Source organism: Phaseolus vulgaris, chromosome 2 (assembly GCF_000499845.2).
Source record: "Phaseolus vulgaris cultivar G19833 chromosome 2, P. vulgaris v2.0, whole genome shotgun sequence".
Classification (NCBI taxonomy): domain Eukaryota; kingdom Viridiplantae; phylum Streptophyta; class Magnoliopsida; order Fabales; family Fabaceae; genus Phaseolus; species Phaseolus vulgaris.
Genome location: NC_023758.2, coordinates 4,925,865 through 4,949,191, shown reverse-complemented (window position 1 = coordinate 4,949,191; position 23,327 = coordinate 4,925,865). Strand labels below are relative to the sequence as shown.

General features: G+C 35.0%; 3 protein-coding genes across 4 annotated transcripts; 2 read left to right on the top strand and 1 right to left on the bottom strand.

The window, feature by feature from the left end:
- The first annotated feature begins 695 nt into the window (after positions 1-695).
- On the top strand, positions 696-2,660 carry LOC137810462 (pentatricopeptide repeat-containing protein At2g13600-like). The gene has a single exon (XM_068611723.1). It carries the CDS (start codon positions 810-812, stop codon positions 2,556-2,558), a length of 1,749 nt encoding a protein of 582 aa, XP_068467824.1. The 5' UTR covers positions 696-809; the 3' UTR covers positions 2,559-2,660.
- A 245-nt stretch (positions 2,661-2,905) lies between these two features.
- LOC137810461 (presequence protease 1, chloroplastic/mitochondrial-like) lies at positions 2,906-12,957 on the top strand. The gene is made up of 19 exons (XM_068611722.1): positions 2,906-3,561; positions 3,644-3,827; positions 3,914-4,088; positions 4,207-4,339; positions 4,453-4,523; positions 4,840-4,923; positions 5,175-5,265; positions 5,796-6,316; positions 6,561-6,725; positions 6,827-7,045; positions 7,131-7,258; positions 8,681-8,870; positions 8,969-9,052; positions 9,156-9,253; positions 10,929-11,193; positions 11,344-11,506; positions 11,765-11,945; positions 12,169-12,240; positions 12,597-12,957. Exons 1-19 carry the CDS (start codon positions 3,291-3,293, stop codon positions 12,736-12,738), a joined length of 3,237 nt encoding a protein of 1,078 aa, XP_068467823.1. The 5' UTR covers positions 2,906-3,290; the 3' UTR covers positions 12,739-12,957.
- Positions 12,958-15,608: 2,651 nt separating this feature from the next.
- LOC137810460 (protein CHROMATIN REMODELING 25) lies at positions 15,609-23,171 on the bottom strand. 2 transcript variants are annotated; one of them, XM_068611720.1, is made up of 21 exons: positions 22,936-23,171; positions 22,451-22,858; positions 22,279-22,365; positions 21,947-22,187; positions 21,737-21,862; positions 21,602-21,658; positions 21,411-21,497; positions 21,035-21,130; positions 20,774-20,824; positions 20,405-20,479; positions 20,198-20,284; positions 19,446-19,537; positions 19,245-19,377; positions 18,205-18,324; positions 17,998-18,111; positions 17,806-17,889; positions 17,601-17,678; positions 17,448-17,506; positions 16,681-16,852; positions 16,209-16,307; positions 15,609-16,059 (listed from the first exon to the last, which is right to left on the bottom strand). In XM_068611720.1, the coding sequence occupies exons 1-21, from the start codon at positions 23,052-23,054 to the stop codon at positions 15,745-15,747; spliced, it is 2,700 nt and encodes an 899-aa protein (XP_068467821.1). In that variant the 5' UTR covers positions 23,055-23,171; the 3' UTR covers positions 15,609-15,744. The 2 variants fall into 2 exon arrangements, with proteins under 2 accessions (XP_068467821.1, XP_068467822.1); XM_068611721.1 differs by having other exon boundaries at positions 22,941-23,160.
- Between the last annotated feature and the right edge of the window lie 156 nt (positions 23,172-23,327).

Sequence of the window (23,327 nt, the reverse complement as noted above, 5' to 3'; positions counted from 1 at the left end):
TTCCTATGAAATCCAGAGAACCTACTAAATCATGAGAAATAAATTCCTACCAAACCAACAGTTTTAAGAGTGTGGACACACAACTAGAACCCAAGAAAATTTTGGGTTGGAAAGAGCAAACAAAATGCCAAATATAGAAGATCAAGAGTTCTTTGCAGTTAATTAATTATTCTTGTAGAATTCTACAATATGATTTTCTCCAACTCATCACTTGAATGCCAAGCATCTCCATTTAAGTGTCGGTTTTAGTGAAAACTCACAAGTAATCAATGATAACCTTTTACTTGTACCTTATTCACAATAACTAGACATGATGTATGAATTACTTGTTAAGAGGACTTTAAATATAAGGTTGATCCATAGATCACCTTTAGACTCCATCTCGGTCAGGAATCAAAATTTAGTTTAACACAAGTGAATAATGATGAAAAATTTAATATCAAGTGAATTTTTTCTCTGGATTCTATTTTTGTCATAAATAACATGGAACATTTTCCGGGTTTCTAATTTTTTGCATCGTAGTGTAATATATCAGTTTTTAATTATTTATCCTTTTTTGCTTTAAATTTTTAGTTTTATTCGATTTTGTATCATGGAAGTTACCTGAAGAATTTGGTAAAAATTTATTGCATGATGAGTTGATTTAAGATTCCCCCCCCAAAAACTTGAAAATATGAATAATTTATTTTTGGGTTAAAATCTTGTTTTGGCTCCCCAGTTATTTTGTTGAAGCTTCGCCACTGTTGCGAGTGTTAAATATTAATTGTTGTTCAAACCATTTCAAGGGTGCGTGAAATCAATCAAAATACATGCTTCGGTCCTCCGGGGAAGCAAAAAGAGGGTTCCTTTTGCAGTTGCAGGCATGTTTTGTATCAACGGTGCCCACAGGGGAGGAGATGTACTCGAATCTGTTGCGAAGATATGCGCAGGACTCAAACTTGCTCTGTGGAAGAGCAATTCACGCTAAATCAATCACAGGGTCTATTCCTTCAACCCTTTTTCTTCAAAACCATTTGCTTAACATGTACGTCAAAATCGGAGACCTTTCGTCGGGCCTCAAAATGTTTGACGAAATGCCCAGCAGGAATGTGGTGTCTTGGTCCGCTGTCATGGCTGGTTGCGTCCAAAATGGCTCTGCTTGGGAGGCTCTTTCTTTGTTCAGCCGTATGCACCAAGAGGGAGTTACAAAACCGAATGAATTCACATTTGTTAGTGCTCTGCACGCGTGCTCTTTAACTGAAGCTGAGAATCACGGGACTATGCCTCACCAGATTTATTCGCTAGTTGTGCGGTCTGGATTCATGTCTAATATCTTCTTACTCAATGCCTTTTTGGCAGCCCTAATCAGGCATGGGAAGTTGGCGGAAGCCATTATGGTATTCGAGACAAGCCCATGCAAGGATACTGTGTCTTGGAATACCATGATAGGGGGTTACTTGCAGTTTTCTTGTTGCCAGATTCCCGAATTTTGGTGTTGCATGAATCGTGAGGGTATGAGACCTGATAACTTTACATTTGCCACCGCCCTCACTGGGTTGGCTGCTCTGTCTTATCTTCAAATGGGAACGCAAGTTCATGCACACCTTGTCAAAAGTGGTTATGGGGATGACCTTTGTGTGGGCAACTCACTGGCTGATATGTATATAAAAAATCATAAGTTGGTCGAGGCTTTCAGAGCTTTTCATGAGACGCCAAACAAAGATGTGTGCTCTTGGTCCCAGATTGCTGCCGGATGTTTACACTCCGGGGAACCGAGAAAGGCACTTGCAGTCGTTGCAGACATGAAGAAAATGGGTGTAAAGCTAAACAAATTTACCCTGACAACTGCCCTCAATGCTTGTGCGAGTTTGGCTTCACTAGAGGAAGGGAAACAGATTCATGGCTTGAGGATCAAACTTGAAGGGGACATAGACATTGATGTCTGTGTTGATAATGCTCTTCTCGATATGTATGCAAAATGTGGATGCATGGATAGTGCATGGGATCTTTTTCGATCCATGAACTCCCGTTCTGTCATCACATGGACAACAATGATAATGGCGTGTGCACAGAATGGCCAATCCAGAGAAGCTATTCAAATTTTTGATGAAATGAGGGAGACAAGTGTGCTGCCAAATCACATCACCTTCGTGTGTGTTCTTTATGCATGTAGTCTAGGTGGGTTTGTTGATGATGGATGGAAGTACTTTTCCTCCATGACTCGAGACTATGGAATCTTCCCTGGAGAAGATCACTACGCCTGTATGGTGAATATTCTTGGCAAGGCTGGACTTGTTAAAGAAGCTAAGGAGTTAATCCTAAGAATGCCGGTTAAGCCGAGTGCACTAGTTTGGCAAACATTGCTCAGTGCTTGTCAGCTTCATGGGGATGTGCCAACTGGGAAACTTGCAGCAGAACGTGCCCTACGACGAGACCATAAAGATCCATCAACCTATTTGTTGTTGTCTAACATGTTTGCTGAATGTAGCAATTGGGATGGCGTGTTGATTCTGAGACAACTGATGGAGATGAAGGATGTCAAGAAAGTTCCAGGATCCAGTTGGATTGAAATCGATTAGATTCAACATAACAAAAATCTTCATTTCACATCACTCTTTTTATTTTCAATTTCTTATTATGCACCACATCTTTTGTGATCAATTGCTCTACCCATTTCCTAATCCTCACAACTAAATACAGGAACCAAAGAATGCACGTCCAACTAAAACATAGTAACCACTAAATAGAAAATTTAACTAGCTTTTATACATCAAGACCAAATTCAGATTTCACTTCACAAAACTTTCAAATAATATTAGTAAAAAATGTATTAAAAATAATTTTTCCCTTTTAACCAAGCAAAACATAAGAATAAAACTAAAACTCATATTTGTCTTTTAAAAGACATTTTCTTAGAGACAAAAATATACTGATTTTGAGAGCGTGATATGTGGTACAGAGGAGGAAGTGTGGATACTCTTGCTTCCCCGTGTCTATTTTGTTTTGTTTTTAAAAAGACCTCTTCTTGTGATTTTTTTTCAACAGATAATTTGGAAATTACACGTTTTATTTTATAATTATTTTAAGACTAAAATAACATTAGAATATAAAAAAGGATTTAAATATATAATTATTTATTTATTTTATTTGAAAAGAGAATTGTTTTGGAAGTTTGAAGAAGCAAGGATATTTAATTTTTGTGGGTGTGTATTAAGTTAAAGATTATAGATGGTGATATTATAAGACGGAAAAAGGGTAGGGATTGAGAATTGTGTTGTTTGAGAAGAGAAGAGAAGAGAAGCCAAGCAGTGATGGAAAGGGCGGCACTGGTTCGCTGTCTGCCGTGCTCGTCGGTGTTGTGCAGAACGTATTTACACTCTCACGGCTGCCGCCGTTTATCCATTCCCTCCTTCCCAACCTCTTCCAGACCTTCTTCTTCATTCCTCCGCCGCCGCTCCCCCAGATTGCTTCCCGCTTCTTCCTCGCCCCCTCACTTCCGAACCTCCTCCAACCGCTTCTGTTCCTTCTCCCCTCGAGCTGTTCTTTCTCCCTCTCCCTCTTCTTCTCCTTCCCCTCCCCCAGGTATTCCTCCGTCTTTATCTTTCCATCCATCCATTTACTCATTTGGATTTTGGTTCTCATAAATTTCATTGCCTCTATGTAGCCTTTCCTCAGGTTGAGGATGAAGTTGCCCTTCAATTCGGGTTTCAGATAGTTTCCGAGGAGTTCATTCCGGAATGCAAATCTAAAGCGGTGCTTTTCAGGCACATCAAGACTGGGGCTCAGGTCATGTCCGTTTCCAATGACGATGAGAATAAAGTCTTCGGAATTGTTTTCCGCACTCCTCCGTAACTCCTCTTTACCATTATCTTCCATTCACTTCAAATATTTCTTTACCATTACAATCTACTCATTCTTTGTTTCTTTTCCACAGCAATGACTCCACCGGTATCCCTCACATCTTGGAGCACAGCGTCTTATGCGGCTCGCGAAAATACCCTTTGAAAGAACCATTTGTTGAATTATTGAAAGGAAGCTTGCACACTTTCCTCAATGCATTCACCTATCCCGATAGGACATGTTACCCAGTTGCTTCCACCAATTCCAAGGTCACTTAAATTAACTCCTTTTTTTTCCTTCATTCTTCGATCCAATGATTGTTTGGCTTCACACTACACTACACTACAGCTCAGCTATAACTTTGAAATCTTCCATCTTCCTAAACAGGATTTCTATAACTTGGTTGACGTCTACCTCGATGCCGTCTTCTTTCCCAAATGTGTCGAGGACTTTCAGATTTTTCAACAGGAGGGCTGGCACTTTGAGCTCAACGATCCTTCCGAAGATATCACTTATAAAGGTTTCGTGAAACATTATTCATCTCTTTATCCTTCTGCGCACCATTTGTCCTACATCAATAATTTTGGACTCATGCATTTCAATAATTTCTAAAGATGTCGTATTTGTTTCCAGGTGTTGTGTTTAATGAGATGAAGGGTGTCTACTCTCAACCAGATAATATACTTGGGCGTGCTTCTCAACAGGCTAGTTTTTTAATGGCTTGCTCTTTCCTTATCCTCTTATATTCTGTATTTTAATGGCGTGCATATTTTCGTGTAGAATGCAACATTTGAGCACTTGTAATAGTCTTTAGATGAGTTTACCCTTTGTTGTCAGCATCGAATTTTAAATTATGTTGATATTCATTATTGCAATTTGTAAGCTGGTTTCTCTGGAACCTGAAAGCATATCACATTTTCCAAATTTATTGAATTTTCCAGTTTCAATTATATGTTACACATACTTACAAGGAATTTTGTGACATTTTTTAAAATTTTTGTTGATTTCATTATATATCAGGCTCTTTTCCCAGACACTACCTATGGTGTTGACAGTGGAGGTGATCCTAGAGTTATTCCCAAGTTAACATTTGAAGAATTTAAGGTTTGTCTCAAGAATCCTGTTAAATACTTATTGCACTAATTTTTACAAGATTTTTTTGGGTTTTAGTTGTTTGTAGCCACCAACATTGTTTGATTTATGCAGCTTGATGGGAAAAATATACATTTTCCTTTGCATTCTTACATTGGTGACCGGTTTACTTCCATATAGTCTACTGTGGATCTCAGTATTAGCTACTGCAAATATTTGGTTTTCTTAATTTAAGACATCTTTCATTTGAACTTAATTGGCAGGAATTTCACCGCAAATATTATCATCCTAGTAATTCACGCATATGGTTTTATGGAAATGATGATCCAAAAGAGCGGCTCCGCATCCTAAGTGGTAATAAGATTTAGTTTAATTTGCTCTTTAAATATACTGGCTGAAAACTTGGATGAGTGGTCTTGTTATAATGCTCTAGCAAATCCATGTACTGACAAAGAATACAATTGGGTTTTATCATGTATGTCCATGATAAGCACATCCAATACTACATTAAACAAGTACGAACTTAAGGTTGAGCCTTGATGCTATTCTATCTCAATAGGAATGTCCTTAGTCTTATCTCCTTGAATTCTCATACTAGTAGTTACCTAGTCATGCATGAGGTTGCATTGATTTCCCCTTTGAATATTCTTTTTTTTTGTCCAAGTGCTTTCATAATATTTACCAATATATCCTTCTTTGGATTTATAGGTTTTACTTCTTATATTTCTCTATTTTTTAACACTTTGTATTATACACTGTTATTTTGCTGGTGACTAAAAGAATGAACAAAATGATTCCATGTTTTTTCTGTTTATGATTTAATTATAATGGGTTCAGATTTCTAGCAATAAGCCACTTACTTCTTCCTCTTCTCTGTTGTCCAGAATATTTAGACTTATTTGATTCTAGTTTGGCTTCTGAAGAATCAAGGATTGAACCACAAACACTATTTTCAAAGCCAGTCCGGATTGTTGAGACATATCCTGCTGGTGAAGGGGGTGATTTGAAGAAGAAGCACATGGTCTGTCTTAACTGGTTGCTCTCTGATAAGCCCTTGGACCTTGAAACTGAGCTAGCAATAGGATTTCTGAATCACCTTCTGTTGGGCACTCCTGCTTCACCACTGAGGAAAATTTTGCTAGAAAGTGGACTGGGTGATGCCATTGTTGGTGGTGGGGTTGAAGATGAACTACTCCAGCCTCAATTTAGCATTGGATTGAAGGGTGTTTCTGAAGATGATATTCATAAAGTAGAAGAACTGGTCACAAGTACACTTAAAAAATTGGCAGAGGAAGGTTTTGATACAGATGCCATTGAGGCTTCTATGAATACAATTGAATTTTCTCTGAGAGAGAACAACACTGGGTCATTTCCTCGTGGATTGTCTCTTATGCTCCAGTCCATTGTAAGATATGCTAAACTTTTTGTGGTGTTGAAAATGTGCATCCTTCTCCCATTAAGATTTGTAATTGTTCTTGTTGAGAATCAGAATAATATATTTTGTTTATTTTAGAGGAAACAATATCTTCGATTCATGCAAATAAATGTAATGAGTCTACAGAAACTCATTAGTTGTGTATTCAGACACATGGTATTCTGTCCAATGTCTTTGTGTTCTTTATTTTAACTGTTTTGATTTTAATTTGTAGGGTAAATGGATTTATGATATGAATCCCTTTGAGCCATTGAAGTATGAGAAGCCTCTTCAAGGTCTAAAATCTAGAATAGCAGAGGAGGGCCCTAAATCTGTATTTTCTCCTCTAATAGAGAAATTCATCTTGAACAACCCACATAAAGTTACCGTGGAAATGCAGGTCTGTTATTACATATCAGGCTTGGAAACCTGTTTTAGTGTGAAAGCCATTTTGCATCCAATATATGCTGGTCGTTATTGATGACATTAATTCCTTTTCAGCCCGATCCTGAAAAAGCTGCTCGTGAGGAAGCCACGGAGAAACACATATTGCAGAAAGTTAAAACTAGTATGACAACAGAAGATCTAGCAGAATTGACCCGTGCTACACATGAGCTTCGGCTTAAGCAGGAAACCCCTGACTCACCCGAAGCTTTGAAAACTGTTCCTAGCCTTTCTCTGCAAGATATTCCTAAAGAACCTATTCGTGTTCCCACCGAGGTTATCACTTCTTCTCCTTCAATGAGATAGACATGTTTGCTTTATGATCTGTAGAGATTTACAAGAACCTGCTTGCTAAATGTAGGTTGGGGATATCAATGGAGTAAAAGTTTTGCAGCATGATCTTTTCACCAATGATGTTCTTTACACTGAAATAGTATTCAACATGAATTCATTGAAGCAAGAGCTTCTTCCATTAGTGCCACTGTTTTGGTAATTATAAGCCTCTGCAAGATGTTTTAAATTTTATTTCCACATATCTATAGCTCCTAATATTTATTTGCAAAGTTAATTTATTTATTGGAAATTGTTAGATGTATTAGATGTTATTAGATGTTATCAGATATTTCTATCTATGTAATGGGTTTAGCCCATATTTCTTGGATATTTTTTTTATATAAACATAACCATATGTGTTCTATATACACAAAGAGATTTATCCTATATTTTTCTTTTTCTTTATTTTAATATGGTATCAGAGTCCTTTAGAGTCTCTCCTAGTGAGAGTTTTTTGGGCTTATCAGGCCACGTGCTATCAGACCACCCATAAATATATAGTCTAACACATGAGTTGTTAGGTCTCGTATGAGGGGGATATGTTAGAAATTCCACATCAACTAGTGATAAAGACATTTTATAGTATATTGAGAAAAGGAGGAACAAAATGACAATGTAAGGTGCTTCACGATAACATTCAGGGAGCAACGATTTGATTTGTGAGGAGACTAGTGGGGTTCTCAAGATCTTCTTGGAGGACGTGATTTATATCCACTTATATACTATGAAATGTCATTATGTGAATGAACAATATTCTTGCTAAATTCTGCTATCTTTGCATCTTTTTTTTACTCTTATTAATCTATTTTATCCTTATAACTTTTGTTATTATTATTATTATTATAATTATTGGAGTATCATAATAAATTGACCAATATCATATTATTATATTACTAAAATAGTTAAAAATAAAAATAGTACCGGCCGGTATTATAAAATTTTATTATTGTAAAATAGTATTTTTGTACCGCAGTATAGTAATATTTATATAATATTTTTATTTTATCTAGATAAATTTTAATAATTATTTTTTTGTAACAAATATTATATAATGGTGTTATTGTTTGATTATTGTCAACATAAAATAATAATATTACTAACTTATTGTTTAACAATAAATATTCCTAGGCTACTCAGTGAGATTGTGATAATTGGTCTTTAGTCCATGACTTTTCTAGATTATTATTTAGTGCTTGTTTGGAAAAGGAGTTGCCCTTGAGGTGCACAGACGTATCCCCAGTGGCAGCCAGTGTTACTATTATGTTCATTGCTTGAGAAAGTGGGAATATCCATTTGAAGCCCCTCAAACGACAATTAACTTTGCAAAAATGTGGAAGCAAGTAAAAAATGAGGCGGAATGTCTTGGACTAATTGAAGGTTTAGATAGTTCGAGACTAAAGTGTTTGACACTTACATCTAAGTAGCTAATCTAAGGATTTATCAATCTTTGTCTTCCCTTTTGATGTTTAATTCTCCTATTCCTCTTCAAATCATGTGTATATCAAAATCAACAGCATCTTGTTTGATAGATAAATAATATAAAGCTCTATTGTCAGTAACTCGTGTTATTTTTGACAGCCAATCATTGTTGGAGATGGGAACAAAGGACCTGAGTTTTGTCCAATTAAACCAATTAATTGGGAGAAAAACTGGAGGAATATCAGTTTATCCATTCACATCATCAGTGCGGGGCAAGGAAGATCCATGTAGTCACATGGTTGTTCGAGGCAAAGCCATGGCTGGATGTATTGAAGACCTTTATGACTTGGTACTTTTATTTATTTAAGAGTTTCTAATTTTCAGCACACTGAATTAGCCTAGAAATTTTAATTGTGGTCATGTAAATCCTAAATGCTGCTGCTTTAGGTTAATTCTGTTCTTCAAGATGTCCAATTTACAGACCAACAGCGTTTCAAGCAATTTGTTTCCCAGAGTAGAGCAAGAATGGAGGTAATTATCAAAATGTTTCATGTAAAGGGAGCCCAAAAATGATAAAAGGTGTGACAAGCCTCTATACTAATTATCTATATTGTTCTTTTTTGTCTATTGTCAGAATCGTTTAAGAGGAAGTGGTCATGGAATTGCAGCTGCAAGGATGGATGCAAAACTAAATGCAGCAGGTTGGATGTCAGAAAAGATGGGAGGTCTAAGGTTGGAAAATCTATATACTCCTGTGACCTATTGCGAGGGTGCATGTATTTATAATCCTGTCATTATATCCATTATTGTGATATTAAATGCTACTAGTAATATTCATTTTGTTTATTGGATTTAAATACTAATTGTAGTTTAGAGAATACAACGCAATTATTATTTCATTGATTAATTGAAGTTACGAAGGATGATAGAATAGGCAGAGTTGGTTGGAGACAACAAACGGGTACAAAGTTAGTTAGAACTGAAAACAAAAATCTAACTAACATATCAAAATTACACTATTGCTGACCATTGGATTGTCTACCCAGCTAGACAGTCTATACTTCCAGATGGTCTATCACATGCTGAAAGTTCAGGGTATCATCTAACAAAGTCCACATTGACTTGTAATCTCTATCATTAGCATTACTACCAGCAATGCAATCAACATTCAACAAGTTCAAACAGTACATGAATGTGCTTCTATGAACTGGCTTCATAAACATACCAGTTAAGTTCTCCTTTGTGTCCACCTGCTGTAATCCTCTCCTCAATCCAAATAAAGTGATATCTAATGTCAATATGTTTGGTCCTCTTATGGTGAAGATGATCCTTACCAAACAAAACACGCTTAAAACTATCACAGAAGATGACAGCCTTCTGCTGTGAAAATCTAAGGTTATTCCTTGTGAGTCAACTAATTACCATTCATTTCAATCTGTGACTCATACTTGGACCATGACACGCTCAGTACACAGTGTTGTTTACATGCTCTGACACCCTTCAGGTTATACAGTATGAAGACAGAAAAATAAACAAGCCAGAGAGCCAATAAAAACGCGATATTGTCCCTCTAAGTAGGACAATCCATATACTGATTCACCTATGAACCCTGCAAATATAGATATATACATAAATAAACTTTACCTCAACATTTAAGTGTAGCACCAGACATCACCACATTAGGCCGTTGACATAGAGTGATATAAAGAATTCATCCAGGAATGATATTGTTCATACACAGAAATCATCATAATCTCTGAACATTGTAAAGATGGTGACTAGGGTATTTTCTGCTCTTGATTGTCAGTATTAGTTATCTAAAATGCTCATCCTTCTCTTGATATCCTCTTCCAATTTGGTGTTTTACCATGGAGCTTCTAGTAGGTTTCCTTTGTGTGCCAAGGCTTCCTGGAATGTGCATGCCTAGGGTTTTCTTCAATTATGGGCTTATCTTCATGTTCCAGCTTGAAGCTGCTTTGGGGTTTGGAACTACCTCTGTTTCCCCAGACCTATATTGTATGGTCATTGCTGTTTTTGCCATGGTGGGTTGATTCCTGGATCAGAGTGTTGTGCTCTATACCATGTAGTTTAGGAGAAGAAATGATAATTCTTATTTCATCGACTAATTGAATTTACAAAGGGTATGTAGAATTCAAACTAGTAGATAAGGGGAAAATAAAAATATAAGATTGAGATTAGACGAATCTGATCTTATTCTGTCCCTAGTTTGTAAAAGAATTATTTAAATTTTTAAAAGAGAAAGTCCTAACAACTTTGACACTACTATTATCTGTTAAAGGTTTGAAATTTCGTGATTTTGTCCTTTTACTCTACCTTTTTTTTATTGAAACAGTACTGAGTATAATTCCTGCTGTATACCTATATATTTCTTGATTATTCTTTCCAGTTACCTTGAATTCCTCCGAACTCTTGAAGAGAGAGTTGATCAAGACTGGGTTGATATCTCATCTTCTCTTGAGGAAATTCGCAAATCTATATTTTCCAAACAAGGCTGCTTGGTAAATGTCACTGCTGATAGGAAAAACCTTGCCAACGCAGAGAAAGTTGTAAGCAAATTTGTTGATCTGCTTCCCACTAGGTCTCCAATTGCAGCAACTAATCGGGATTTTACACTTCCATTGACAAATGAAGCTATCGTGATTCCTACTCAGGTAATATAATTTAATTTTGTTATCCTTATTCATATATTTATTTCTGTCATGCCAGGGCAGATTGTAATTGATCCAGAAGTTTTTTCTTTTCATTTTTCTCTATTGCCTTTAATTTATTTCTATTAACATATCATGGTGTTTCTTCTATAGGTTAATTATGTCGGAAAAGCAGCCAACATTTATGATGTTGGTTATCAGCTTAATGGGAGTGCATACGTTATTTCGAAATACATTAGCAATACATGGTTGTGGGATCGGGTACGTGTTAGTGGTGGAGCTTACGGAGGTTTCTGTGATTTTGATACTCACTCAGGTAAGTTGAATTATATTTAACATTAGGAATAGTTATTGAAAGAATTTAATTTTCATGTATTGTCACTGTAGTTTTTATACTATCAGCCAATAATAAACAATTTTAGGTATGGCCTCTAACAAAATTTATTATGAGTGAACTAATTTACATTCATTTCAATCTGCTTGGATGAATGTTAAAAATATTTACGCTGTCTGTGAAGTCTAATTAAATTCCTTTTAAAAAACATCCTGCAATCTTACCTTTTTCTGTTTATAGGAGTGTTCTCCTTCTTATCTTATCGTGATCCCAATTTGCTGAAGACACTTGATGTATATGATGGAACTGGTGACTTCTTAAGAGAACTACAAATAGATGACGACACTTTGACAAAAGCCATAATTGGAACCATTGGGGATGTAGATGCTTATCAACTTCCGGATGCCAAAGGTTATAGTAGGTATGTCTGAGATAATTGATGCTTTTGGAGCCTGTTTTCTATGGATATTTGGTTCTTTTTCCGCTTAATGACCATATCACTGAGACTGGACAAGACACAAATACACTCCGAGCAAAGATTAATTGCTGAATTATTAGTAGTTGCATCTTAAATGTGCGATTATTGTTTACTTCTCTCTCTTATTGTAGTTACAAACTGTGCTTGCTTTTCATTTAATTTGCAGTATGTTGCGGTACTTACTGGGTATCACAGAGGAAGAAAGACAAAGAAGACGTGAAGAAATATTATCTACTAGGTAAAGACTATGATAGTTTATTAATGCATGATCTTTACTGTTTATGAATATGTGATCATTTGATCTTGTGGCTAATGATGAAGCCGACTAACGTATCTGATGTCAATACATCTCACTTTCTGTGGTGGTGAGTAACAATCGCAAAACTTTTTTCCTGATTCTGGAATCAAATGAAAATTTTAAGACGGCTGATTTTTTGTCAGTTGGATGACATCGGTTACATGTGTGTTTTGAGACATTTTTTAAATATTTTGCAAGTTTATGTTGCCCTTGAATTCTGTTGTTCACTTGTTGTAAAAGTACTAATGAATCATTTGAAACCATTTGTTGTTCTTGTACTGTTTTATGTCTACCAGTTTGAAGGACTTCAAAAATTTTACGGATGCAATGGAAGCCGTTAAGAACAAAGGGGTTGTGGTTGCAGTGGCATCTCCAGAGGATGTAGACGCTGCTAACAAGGACCGTCCCGATTTCTTTCAAGTGAAGAAAGCCCTTTAGTTTCAGGATCGATACTGTATCGATTAGAAATTGTATTTTTACACAATTTCCTCTAATTTAGAATATAACATTATAGCTCGCCCATGATCATTGATGAAGAAGTTTCCTTCCCCACCGGATAAAAAATTAATTCATAATTTTGTCCCTATGATTATACAACTTCTCAAGTACAATTTGAGGTTTTCCATCTTAGTACAATTTGAGGTTGTCCATTTTCCATTCTTGTTTTTCTACGAATTTCTTAGTAAATTGAATGTTTTTAATTAAGAGAAATACTACCCGACTGAACCTTATTGAAAATTACAATTCTTTTCTAGGTTTTAGGCCTTATTTGATGTCTTTTTCTCTTTCTCATTCGGAATTTTTAGTAAACTTTAGTAGTTATAAGATGGGTTAGAAATGGTTAAATGTTAACCGTTAAGAAATATGGTGAATTTCGTGTGTTTAGATCACAAGGAAGCCCATTTACAATTTATAGGAGAGAAAATATATTACTCTATTTTAAACTAATAATATAAATATAGAATTAATATAATTAATCTTAATATCATGAGTTATTATATCAATGAGTTTTAACATATTTATATTATTTTAAATTTCCTTAAAATTGGACCATATAGGTCATATATATTAAGATTTTATTATATTTATAGTTAATGAGAAAAAAAATTAGTGACTTACGAATATATGTTGTAGTTAATAATGGGAATTGATAAATCATTGAACATTTCTTTAGACGTGATTTTCTAACAGACTGATAAATAATGTTAATATATTTTGTTATTTCATAAAGCAGTTTCACACGTAAATGATAACAATATAATCTCTAGACTACTTCTTTCTGAAACAATTGTTTGAAAGACCAATCAAGGTTGTTGTTGGATTACACATGTTATGGATAAAGAAATTTTTTTCTTTTATGACTTTGTATAGATTAAGATTCAGGCAAATAATGAAAAATATTACATGTGTGTCATATACAATAAGCCTTTTGATTGGCTCTACAACCATAGCCAGCAAAAGGATAGAGTCAATACTTGATCCAACTCCAGCAAAGTAAGATAAGACTCAAACAAATATCACTCTTTCTCTCTGAAAGAAATTCACTACAGTAACAATACCTTCTAATGTTGTTGGTAGGTTTACATTATAAGATTTCAGGGATCCGATGAGTGAATAGAAAACAAAGGGATGATGAAGTCTATGGTGCCCTTGGTAAGTGTGGTATTGTTTTCATTGCTTGTATCTTTCTGCATTGTGACTTGCTGGATTATTGTGGTGAATGTTTTGGTTATTGATTCAGATCTTCAGTTTTGTCACACAAGCTGGCTGATGTTTCTTGGTGATGTTATTCATGATAGCTACAAGTTCTTGTAGTTTTGTCACACATTGCATTGCATTGCTTGCCGCTACACAACTTCTTGTAGATGCTGGCCAAACAAGTTTGTTTTGGATTAGGAAAATGTTCCTTGCACGTCACTAGAAATGAAAGAGGATGATAGATTTTGTGGTATTTTGGAAGACACCTAAAACTAATTCTCTTTGTTCCAGGTTACAGCTTTACAGTCTTTCAGTTTCTTTTGTGAAGCTCTGCTGACACACCACTGGAACTAGTTCTAACTTCTAAGACGTGACGCATCATAATTTCATGAAAGGTTTCTGTACAAAACGGAATTCAATTCACCGGAAAGAAACTCAGTAATGTTACATATTTCTTTTGAGTCGGATTTAATTTTCTTTTATAAAAGATCTCTTAAGTCATTACGAAACTTATATCTCAACTAGATTGACACCTCAACTACAACAATCATCTATCACTAAATAAAAAAATATTATTAAAAAAAGAAAATATAAAAAATATGGAAAAACTAAACCAAAATCGATAGATTAACAAAAATCGGTAATCTATACCTATTAATAAAGAATTCTAAAAATAAGATAAATAAAAGTCTATTATACCAATGAAAATATTTTTTATGAATAAAACCTAAGTTATACCAATGAAAATATTCTTTATGAATAAAACCTAAGTTAATAAGTTTATCATTACATGCATTCCTTTCACAAAAAATGTGAAAAATCCTAAACCTAATTTTTCCATCACCTATTACAAAACATCCAATGAACATTAATCATAACATTAAATTTACGTGTTCTATCATTGTATTTTTTTATTTTCTCGTGTCAAAACATATAAATTAAGAAATTTAATTAATATCTTTGTTCATGTTAGTTATTTTTAACTTGTTAATTGTCAATATAAACATTATTGTTATTTCTCTCATTTATGTTTAAAGTATTTGAGATTTATGTGGAAACAAAATGTTATTTATCTAAACGAAATAAATTATCAAATGGACATGTATAAAAGAACCAGTATCAAAAAAATAGTTTTTTTCATATCCAGTCACATATTTTCTATGAGAAACAATTCTAACTAATAAGAGATTAGTCTGAATGAAAAAAATTCTTCCCTGATGTATGAATAAAGAAAAATGATTGTTAACTAAATTATTGGTCTTTCTTTTTAATTACAGTTTTTCGCTCTAAAAAATCAAATTTAATCTAAGTGTTTACAGCTGTTCGTCTATTCGATCCCTGCGTTGAGAAATTCTAACTTAGAGTATAAGATTACACCAGATTTTATAAGTAAAAAATTCTATAATCTTAACAAAAGGAAAACATTTACATAAAATACTTGTGTAACTATTTTCCACAACAAAGGCTTAGTCTATTTTCCCTTTGTTAAGTTTTGTAGTAATTTTTGTAAAAACATTTAATAAGTAGATACATTTGAAAAAATTTAAAGATATGATAGCTAGTCGGTTAAAAGAAAAAAAGTTTGGTGGAATTATTTAAAATAGACAAAATAAAATGAACTCTTCCCACTTTTTTATATATCAAATTAGTTCTGAAAATGACTACAAAAAACAAGTGTTCACTTGATTTATTTATTTGTCTGTAAGCTTCCATGAACAGCAGGAGGGGTGAAAAATAGGAAATATATCACTCAAAATTATGATGATTGATATTAGCAGGATATGATCTTTTGTGTGGTAATAGTTTACTAACAAGAGAGCAGTCGGTAACATTGGACATGTTTCTGGTAATCCCCACAGAATTTACATTGGGAGTGGATGATGATGACATACTAGCAACACCAGAAGCAGACTGCAGCGGTAATCTGTTATGCAAAGAAAAAGGAGTGGCCACTGATTTCAGTAGTCCCTTATTTGGTTCCTTTGGCTGTAACTTGGGACTCATCATAGACTCGATGGGTACCAGTCGTCCGTTAACTTGGTTTGTAAAGACAAAAGTCACCTGAAAATGTAGAGCAGTGAATAATCATAGGCTTACAGGAATAATCATGCAAGTCATGTATAATCATGGGCAGATTTCCTATTTAGGTATTTACATATATTCTAGGGTAAAAAAGGGAACAAAAAATGCATTAAAACGCCAGGACACACCTCATCACCGGCTGAAGCCTGAAGGATGGCATCTGGTACAGAATTTGGTGAAAAATGATGGCCCCAACTTCCTAAATCTTCTTCCAATGGGCTCCCTACCTGAAAAAGGGAAATGTAAGGAGTCAGAACTTATATTGTTTGTTTTTGAATTCCATGAATAGTTGAGGTTCGGCACAGAAGAGTTACTGAACCAATCATAAACTTCTAAATTTGATTTTTATAGCATAATTTAGAAACCATTTGAAACTGTATTTCTTTACTTTCATGTTATTTCCATAAGAAAACCCTATTGATGGCAACTGATTAGAATAAGTGGGGTTTGACTATTTCATTGTCATCTCTAAAATAAAAATTAATCTTCATCCTCATACCCAATTTAAAAAATACGTACCCATCCTACCCAAAAGAAAAGCACGCAACATTTTAAACTATAGAGTATGTAAACTTTATATCCAAAAATACACAAACCAACCTGCTTTTCTGATCTTTTTAAATTCTGTAAGCAGCCAGCAATTTCTGCAAATCCACCTATATCAGATGTTTCTTCGCCAGATTCATTATCTTCTGTTGATTGAGCATCAGTGCTTCCCGGACCATCATGTATTTGACACCGACTGCATTGCATCTTTTCATGGATCTCAGACCTAACAAAACATAATAAATCAGACATTAGACTGATAGTTAAGTAAAGATCACAGATCCATGCTATGATAGACAATACATAAGATGAGGGGTGTCATTTCTTTTTACCCTGTCGCTAACACCATCAATATGAACCATGATTCAATTGCACAATGACAAACTTCTTTTATTATTCTTTTGTGTTTTCAAGATGATTCTATGACCAACCAGAATTATTAATTAATTCGTATGGGAAACAGAAGGATAACACGCTCAAATTGATAATCGCAAAGAAATAGTGCAATATGTTCATATTCAAATGTTTCAGTGGCTGTGCAGAAACTAGTCATTGTTGTTCCTTCCTTGCCTCTATCTTTAGTTCATCACTTTCAAGGATTTAAAAAATCTTGAGGATCCTATTGCAATTAGAATGAATCATTTGAACTTGGTTACTTTCAACGCACGGAGAATCTCGATAATTTCCCCACAAAATTGAGAGAATTATCAATTATCTAGTTTTCTCTTCCCCCTTTCCAATAAATTCCAGATACCAAATGCATATTAATCTTTTGCATATTTGTATCAGTAAACGTAGATCAAAGGGAAAGAGTTCATTACTTGATGTTGTCATGAAAAGTAAACAAATCACGAAGATCCTCTGTTGAAAGAAAGTTACCCTGAAAATAAACAGCATGACAGAAATGAATAAGATTTTAAGAAATGGAATAAGCAGCATCCACTAGAACACATGCGAGAAGCAGCAGTTTAAACCTGTGACTCAAGTCTATCAGTTTGCTCCTGCTGAATGACCTTTTGCAGCCCTTCTTTTGACATCTGACGCTGGTAAACCTACACATTACTTAGCAGAATAGTAAATGGAAATATAAATAGAAATAACTCAATGAAGGAACACAAGCTAAAAGAACAACAAATGTAACATGCATTGTCTTTAATCAATTATCACAACAATATATACCTTTTCTTCTATTGTTCCAGCACTCAAAAATCTATAAATAAAAACTCTCTTCTTCTGTCCATCCCTCCATACTCTTGCTGCAGCCTGTTTATAGGCGAGGAAGAACACAAACAAAAGAAAATGTACAAGAGTGAGAAAGAGAGAGAGAGAGCATGCACATAACGATTGTCACAACTAAACCAAGGGTACTACTTGTTTATCATTTGCTGGATTCCAATCAGGATCAAACAAGACAAGTCGATTTCCACCAATCAAATTGAGTCCACAACCACCAGCCTTGCTGCTTAAGAGAAAAACAAATTCGTCCTGCAACATGTCAATTATTTTTAATATAAGGACAATCACAATTGATGCTTAATGAATTCCAGGTAAAATTTTTTAAAATGGTAAGCATTTTACCTTCAATGGATCATTAAAGCAGTTGACCAACTTCTGCCTTTTACTAATTGATGTGGAGCCATCAAGCCTCAAATGAGGGTACCTTCGTTCCCGACACAATTGAGCAAAAAGATCTAGAGTCTGTTACATGGGAGATAGTTTAGCGTAACAAAATAATAGAATGAGGAATTTGATTTTCAAGAGAAGAAGACATTATATTTAATAAAAAAATCAGTGAGGAATGCATCTCCCCAATGATGTACAAGAACATGTGTCTTTAACATTAGGGAGTGTGCAATTTCAATAAGATGTTTATTCTTTCTCTTTGAAATATCATTTTCTTCAAGATGTTTTTACCATAGGATCTGCACAGACCGATTTTGCAATCTTGCAAGTAGAGAATAATATATATTCATTCACCAGCTCGAGGAGAGGCATGGCTCTATGTGATAAGATTAACTATGGTATGTAATTAAGTAGGATTGCGATTGTAACTACTTCAATTAGGGGATTGATTGTGTATAGTTTTAATTTGTGACTTTTTTTCCCTTATTTCCTTTACTTGGGAGCCTCACTGTCTGTGATTTGTTTCCTTGTCTCTATAATTAAGTAGGATCTATATATTTGTATCAATTTTCTACATTTCAATCTACAGAAATAATTCAGTCTTTACTCTTATCTCTAATTTCAAGGGTGTGATACTTCTGTTTTATTTTATATAAAATCTTCAGGGATAGCTAGAGAAGGGACTCTAGTGTTATTCCACAACGAGGGTATGACTGCCACACAATAGTATAAGATCAGCTCATTCATCTACGTACGATTATTGATAGTAATGAATGAAAACATAAGCCTTCTGAGATTCATTATTTGAAAAAAACAGTACATACAGGATGCTTAATGACCTGACCTCAAAAACTACATAAAATTGACTTTTACAAAAATTAGTCATTTCATACCAGTATGGATCTCAATACATTCTAACTAGTGACTTACATCAGGTATAACAGTTATTAAAAATGAGAACCTCAATATAACTTCACATTTGTTACCATATATACCTGAGTGTAGTTTGAGACAAGAACAATGCGGTCATTTGTTCTCTGACGTAAATGAGCAAGTAATCTTGCCAAGACATGCATTTTCCCAGATAGTTCAACCCATGCTCCATGCCCTCCCGTCCACGAGCCAGACCTACAATGTATACCCTTATAGGATGAGTAGTCAAGTGATTAGCTGAAACTTTAAACTAAAATATCTACCTTCCAGATAACATTTCAGGAGGGAAGAACCGGATACAGTCCTCAAAACCCGAAATTCCTGGGCTCCCACTTCGTATAGTATCATATATAAGCTACAAGACATTTAATTTTGTGAGAATGAAAATATGCATTGAACTTACGTCATTGGACAAGAAGGTAGAAGATGGATTTCCTTCAGAATTTTTAATAGAGGGTCTAGGGTTATGAGGAGGAATTGGATGAAAATAAAAGATTAAAAAGAGACAACTTGCCCATCTAAATGGCATCAAAATTTACTATTATGTAAGAAGAAAAAATTGTCCCAAGAAATAGTTACTGCTGTGATTAGAGTGCCAACAAAAAAGCCCAAAAACAATAAAAGAACATGTCAAACAGATGATCAAATTATACCAACTAAAAATGAAGAACAAAGAACAAAACCAAAGCTAGAAATAAATGAACCGTCTTGTGAATTCAACAATAAGCGTTATTTCATACACGATTAAATGTTTCTATTTCGTGGCATCTTTGGTATGAACAACGCTAACCCTTACAAAGGGCTACAAAACAGTACAAGTTAGTTGGATGTACAAAACAAAAATCTAACTAACTAAACTAACGATTACTGGTTCATTGACACATTTCCTAGAAAGAGTTCAATACACCAAGGTCTACCATTACAAAGTAAGTTTTATCCAAAAGAACATCAAACAGGACCAATTAAACAAGTTCACCCCACCCTCCTCTAGAGAAGAAAAAGATTCAGATCATACCTTTGGATGATTGCACAATTTTTTGAGAGCAGTTATGTAGGTCAAAATCTTTGATTGCTTCAGTTCTTCAGTAATTGCCCTCTTAACCTGTGTTTTGAAGACATGGACTTATTCGTTCAGTTTTGATAATCTTGTTTTTATCCATGTCCAACAGTGTAAAGTACCTTGTGAAAAATATATGTTTGCTCAATCAAAAGTGGACATTACATTTTTGGATTGTATAAAATGTTTGTATAGGTCTGACTGTAGTGGAGTCAACTTGCAGCAAACAACCTCAACTATCTGCACAGCAAGAAATAGGTCGTGGATTAAGATTAAGAGCACAGCTAACCACCCATTACCTACACAGTTACTTTTGAACTGCTTTAAGGTCCCTAGTCAATATAATAATATGCAAGAAATAAAAAATATGTTCAAATATATCAACAATAACAGTGTGACATCTACCTTCTCATAAAATACAGGGGGGGGGGGAGATTGCACACATATATTGTTTTTGTTTAAAGCAAAATAATGTTGATTGAACAGTGCAACAATTCAGTAAGTTTGGCAGAAAGATAAAGAAAAGTACAATACCTTAGGTGGCAAATGATTTGATAACAATGCATTAGTCCTTCTTAATATGAACTGCAAAATTATATAGTCTGGTCAATCTTCAGGAAAATAATACTTCCTTATCAGAAACCAAATAAATTTCTTGCACACGTCATTACCATTCAGCTATCTGCTGTATAATAGATTATTTTAGTTATCAAGCGGGATTACAACTTCACTTGCGATAGGTAAATAATGCAGCTCTCTAAAAGTACAGAGTAAAATCTCAATCACATGCATTACCCGATTAACATTGACACTTAATTCAGCAGACCGTTCAGCACCTATCTTCTTCTCTTCAGCAGTGGCAGAAGGTTCTCTTCCACAAATAATCGGTGCCTTCAAAATTCATGTAAGCCGTATCACAAAAGTAAAAATGAAAATAAAAGAGAAGGGGGGAAACCCTTTGTCCCATTCCAGCATCACATCTGGTGAAAGCATTCAGAAGTTGGTTTATCTTGTTATCTTATCAGCGTCTAATAGAATATTCCTTACATACTATATATTTAACAACTGGATAACTCCTCTTCCCTAATTTTGGTATATTCTGAGTTTTTGACACGACAAGCTAAAATTTTGCAACAATGCGCATCCAAAATATAAGAAGTAATCAATGTACCTCATAGTAACGTCGAAAATGTGCAATACTGCCCAATATTCCAGGATTGGTAAAGTTAACCATTGCAAAGAATTCTTCTAAATCATTCTGCAAGTGACGGAAGTCCATCCAAATTAACAAGAATAAAAAACATACGGAGATTTTGGATTGTAATTAACAAGACAGGTGAATAATCATGCAAAAATCCTCACTTGTAAGGGAGTTCCTGACAATAAAATTCTACGTTTGCACGGGAGGGCTGCCAATGCCTAATCCAGGAAGTTTAGTGAACTCAGAAACATGCCAGTAAAGGAGGGAGAGAAAATAAGCCCTACAAATTACAATACCCGGTTTGTTATTGTTTGATCATTTTTCAATCTGTGAGCCTCGTCACATATGAGAAGGTCACACGAGTCACTAGAGCTAAACTTTGAAGAATGCATTCGGAATGTCTCATATGAAACAATGAGAACCTGCAAATTGGGGAATACTAACTGAGTACATGTGTAGTTCAAGATATTTAAGCAACAGAAGAATGATTAGAAATTTCATTTCACCTGTAAATTTCTTTCGGGACTTGTAAAACTGTCGATCGCAGAGACAACATCCTCTCTTGTACTTTCACATAAAGCAACAAGACGAACTCTTTCACCAACCCACTTTTTTATTTCAGCTTCCCAATTACTGACAAGACTGGTAGGAGTCACTATGATGGATTTTCGAACCAACGGCTTGCCATCAAACCCTTGACTGAGTAGAGTATATAGTAATGTGATGGACTGCAATGTCTTCCCCAGACTGTGCAACAAAGGCAGTCCTATAATGAAAAAAGGCGGGGAGAAAGAAAAGGGTACTATAACAATGAAAAGATTTCAAAGAAAGAAGTTACCCCATATCATCTGCCAAAATGCATCCATGTATATTTGGCGTGGTACACAGCCCCGAGACACAGTCAAACATGAACTGAACCCCTTCTCTGCATCAAGAGAGAAAAAAGTGATTTTGTTGATTTAATACTGAATTGAGCTAAAGTGTGAGCAATGGGGTGCAATGATGATAACCTCTGATGTGGACGAAGGTAACGAACAAGCAAAGGGTCAACTGTAATGGTGGTAAAATCAGTATTAGAAGGGTCATGCTGGGAGTCTTGAGGGTGCCAGAGTACTAAAGGGTCGATCCCCGGGGGCAAAGATGGTGTGAGCTCCTCAGAAACAGGAACATCAACATGGGACTCAGTTACTGGTGAATTGAGTTGGAAATCAGGGAACGCAGGTCTGGGAATAGGAGAGGAAGAACCCCATGGAACAAACCTTTTGCGAGCGGAAAGCCTACGAGTGAGGTCTTGATTGTAAGTGGAAGCATGAGATTTGGAGGATGGAGGTTTAAAGGGTTTTCTACAAACAGCCGCCCCTTGCGATACTGACAGAAGCCGCGGTAGCAGCGATTGTCTCTTCACGACGAGGTTGCCCCTGCGCCGCAATTCAGTTCAATTCATCAATTCAATTCAATGCTGATGGAATAACAATTGATGTAATAGCTTGCTTACCTCACCAGTGCATCCACGTTCTGCGATTTCCGTTCTTCGATATTGTCCTCGTCCGAATCAGAAGAACAAGAATCAGACGAACACCACAGCATTTCATCTTCCTCTTCCTCCATTCCCATTTCACGCCTCCCCGCCAAACCTATTCATTCAAATTTATACCTTTTATTTTCTCCCAAAATTCATTTCTTTCACCCTTGTTTATTTTATGCCAAAAACTACTTTATCCTTTTTTTTCCACTGCTAGGTTTGCTACCTGATTTAAGAAAGTCTTATGACTAAAGTCGAATTAAAAAGATTAAGATAAAATCATTTAGTAAGTTAAAAATGAAAAAAAAATCTATTAGACCAAATTACTCAACTTTTACACTGTTTTAATTCATTGGAAGTTTATT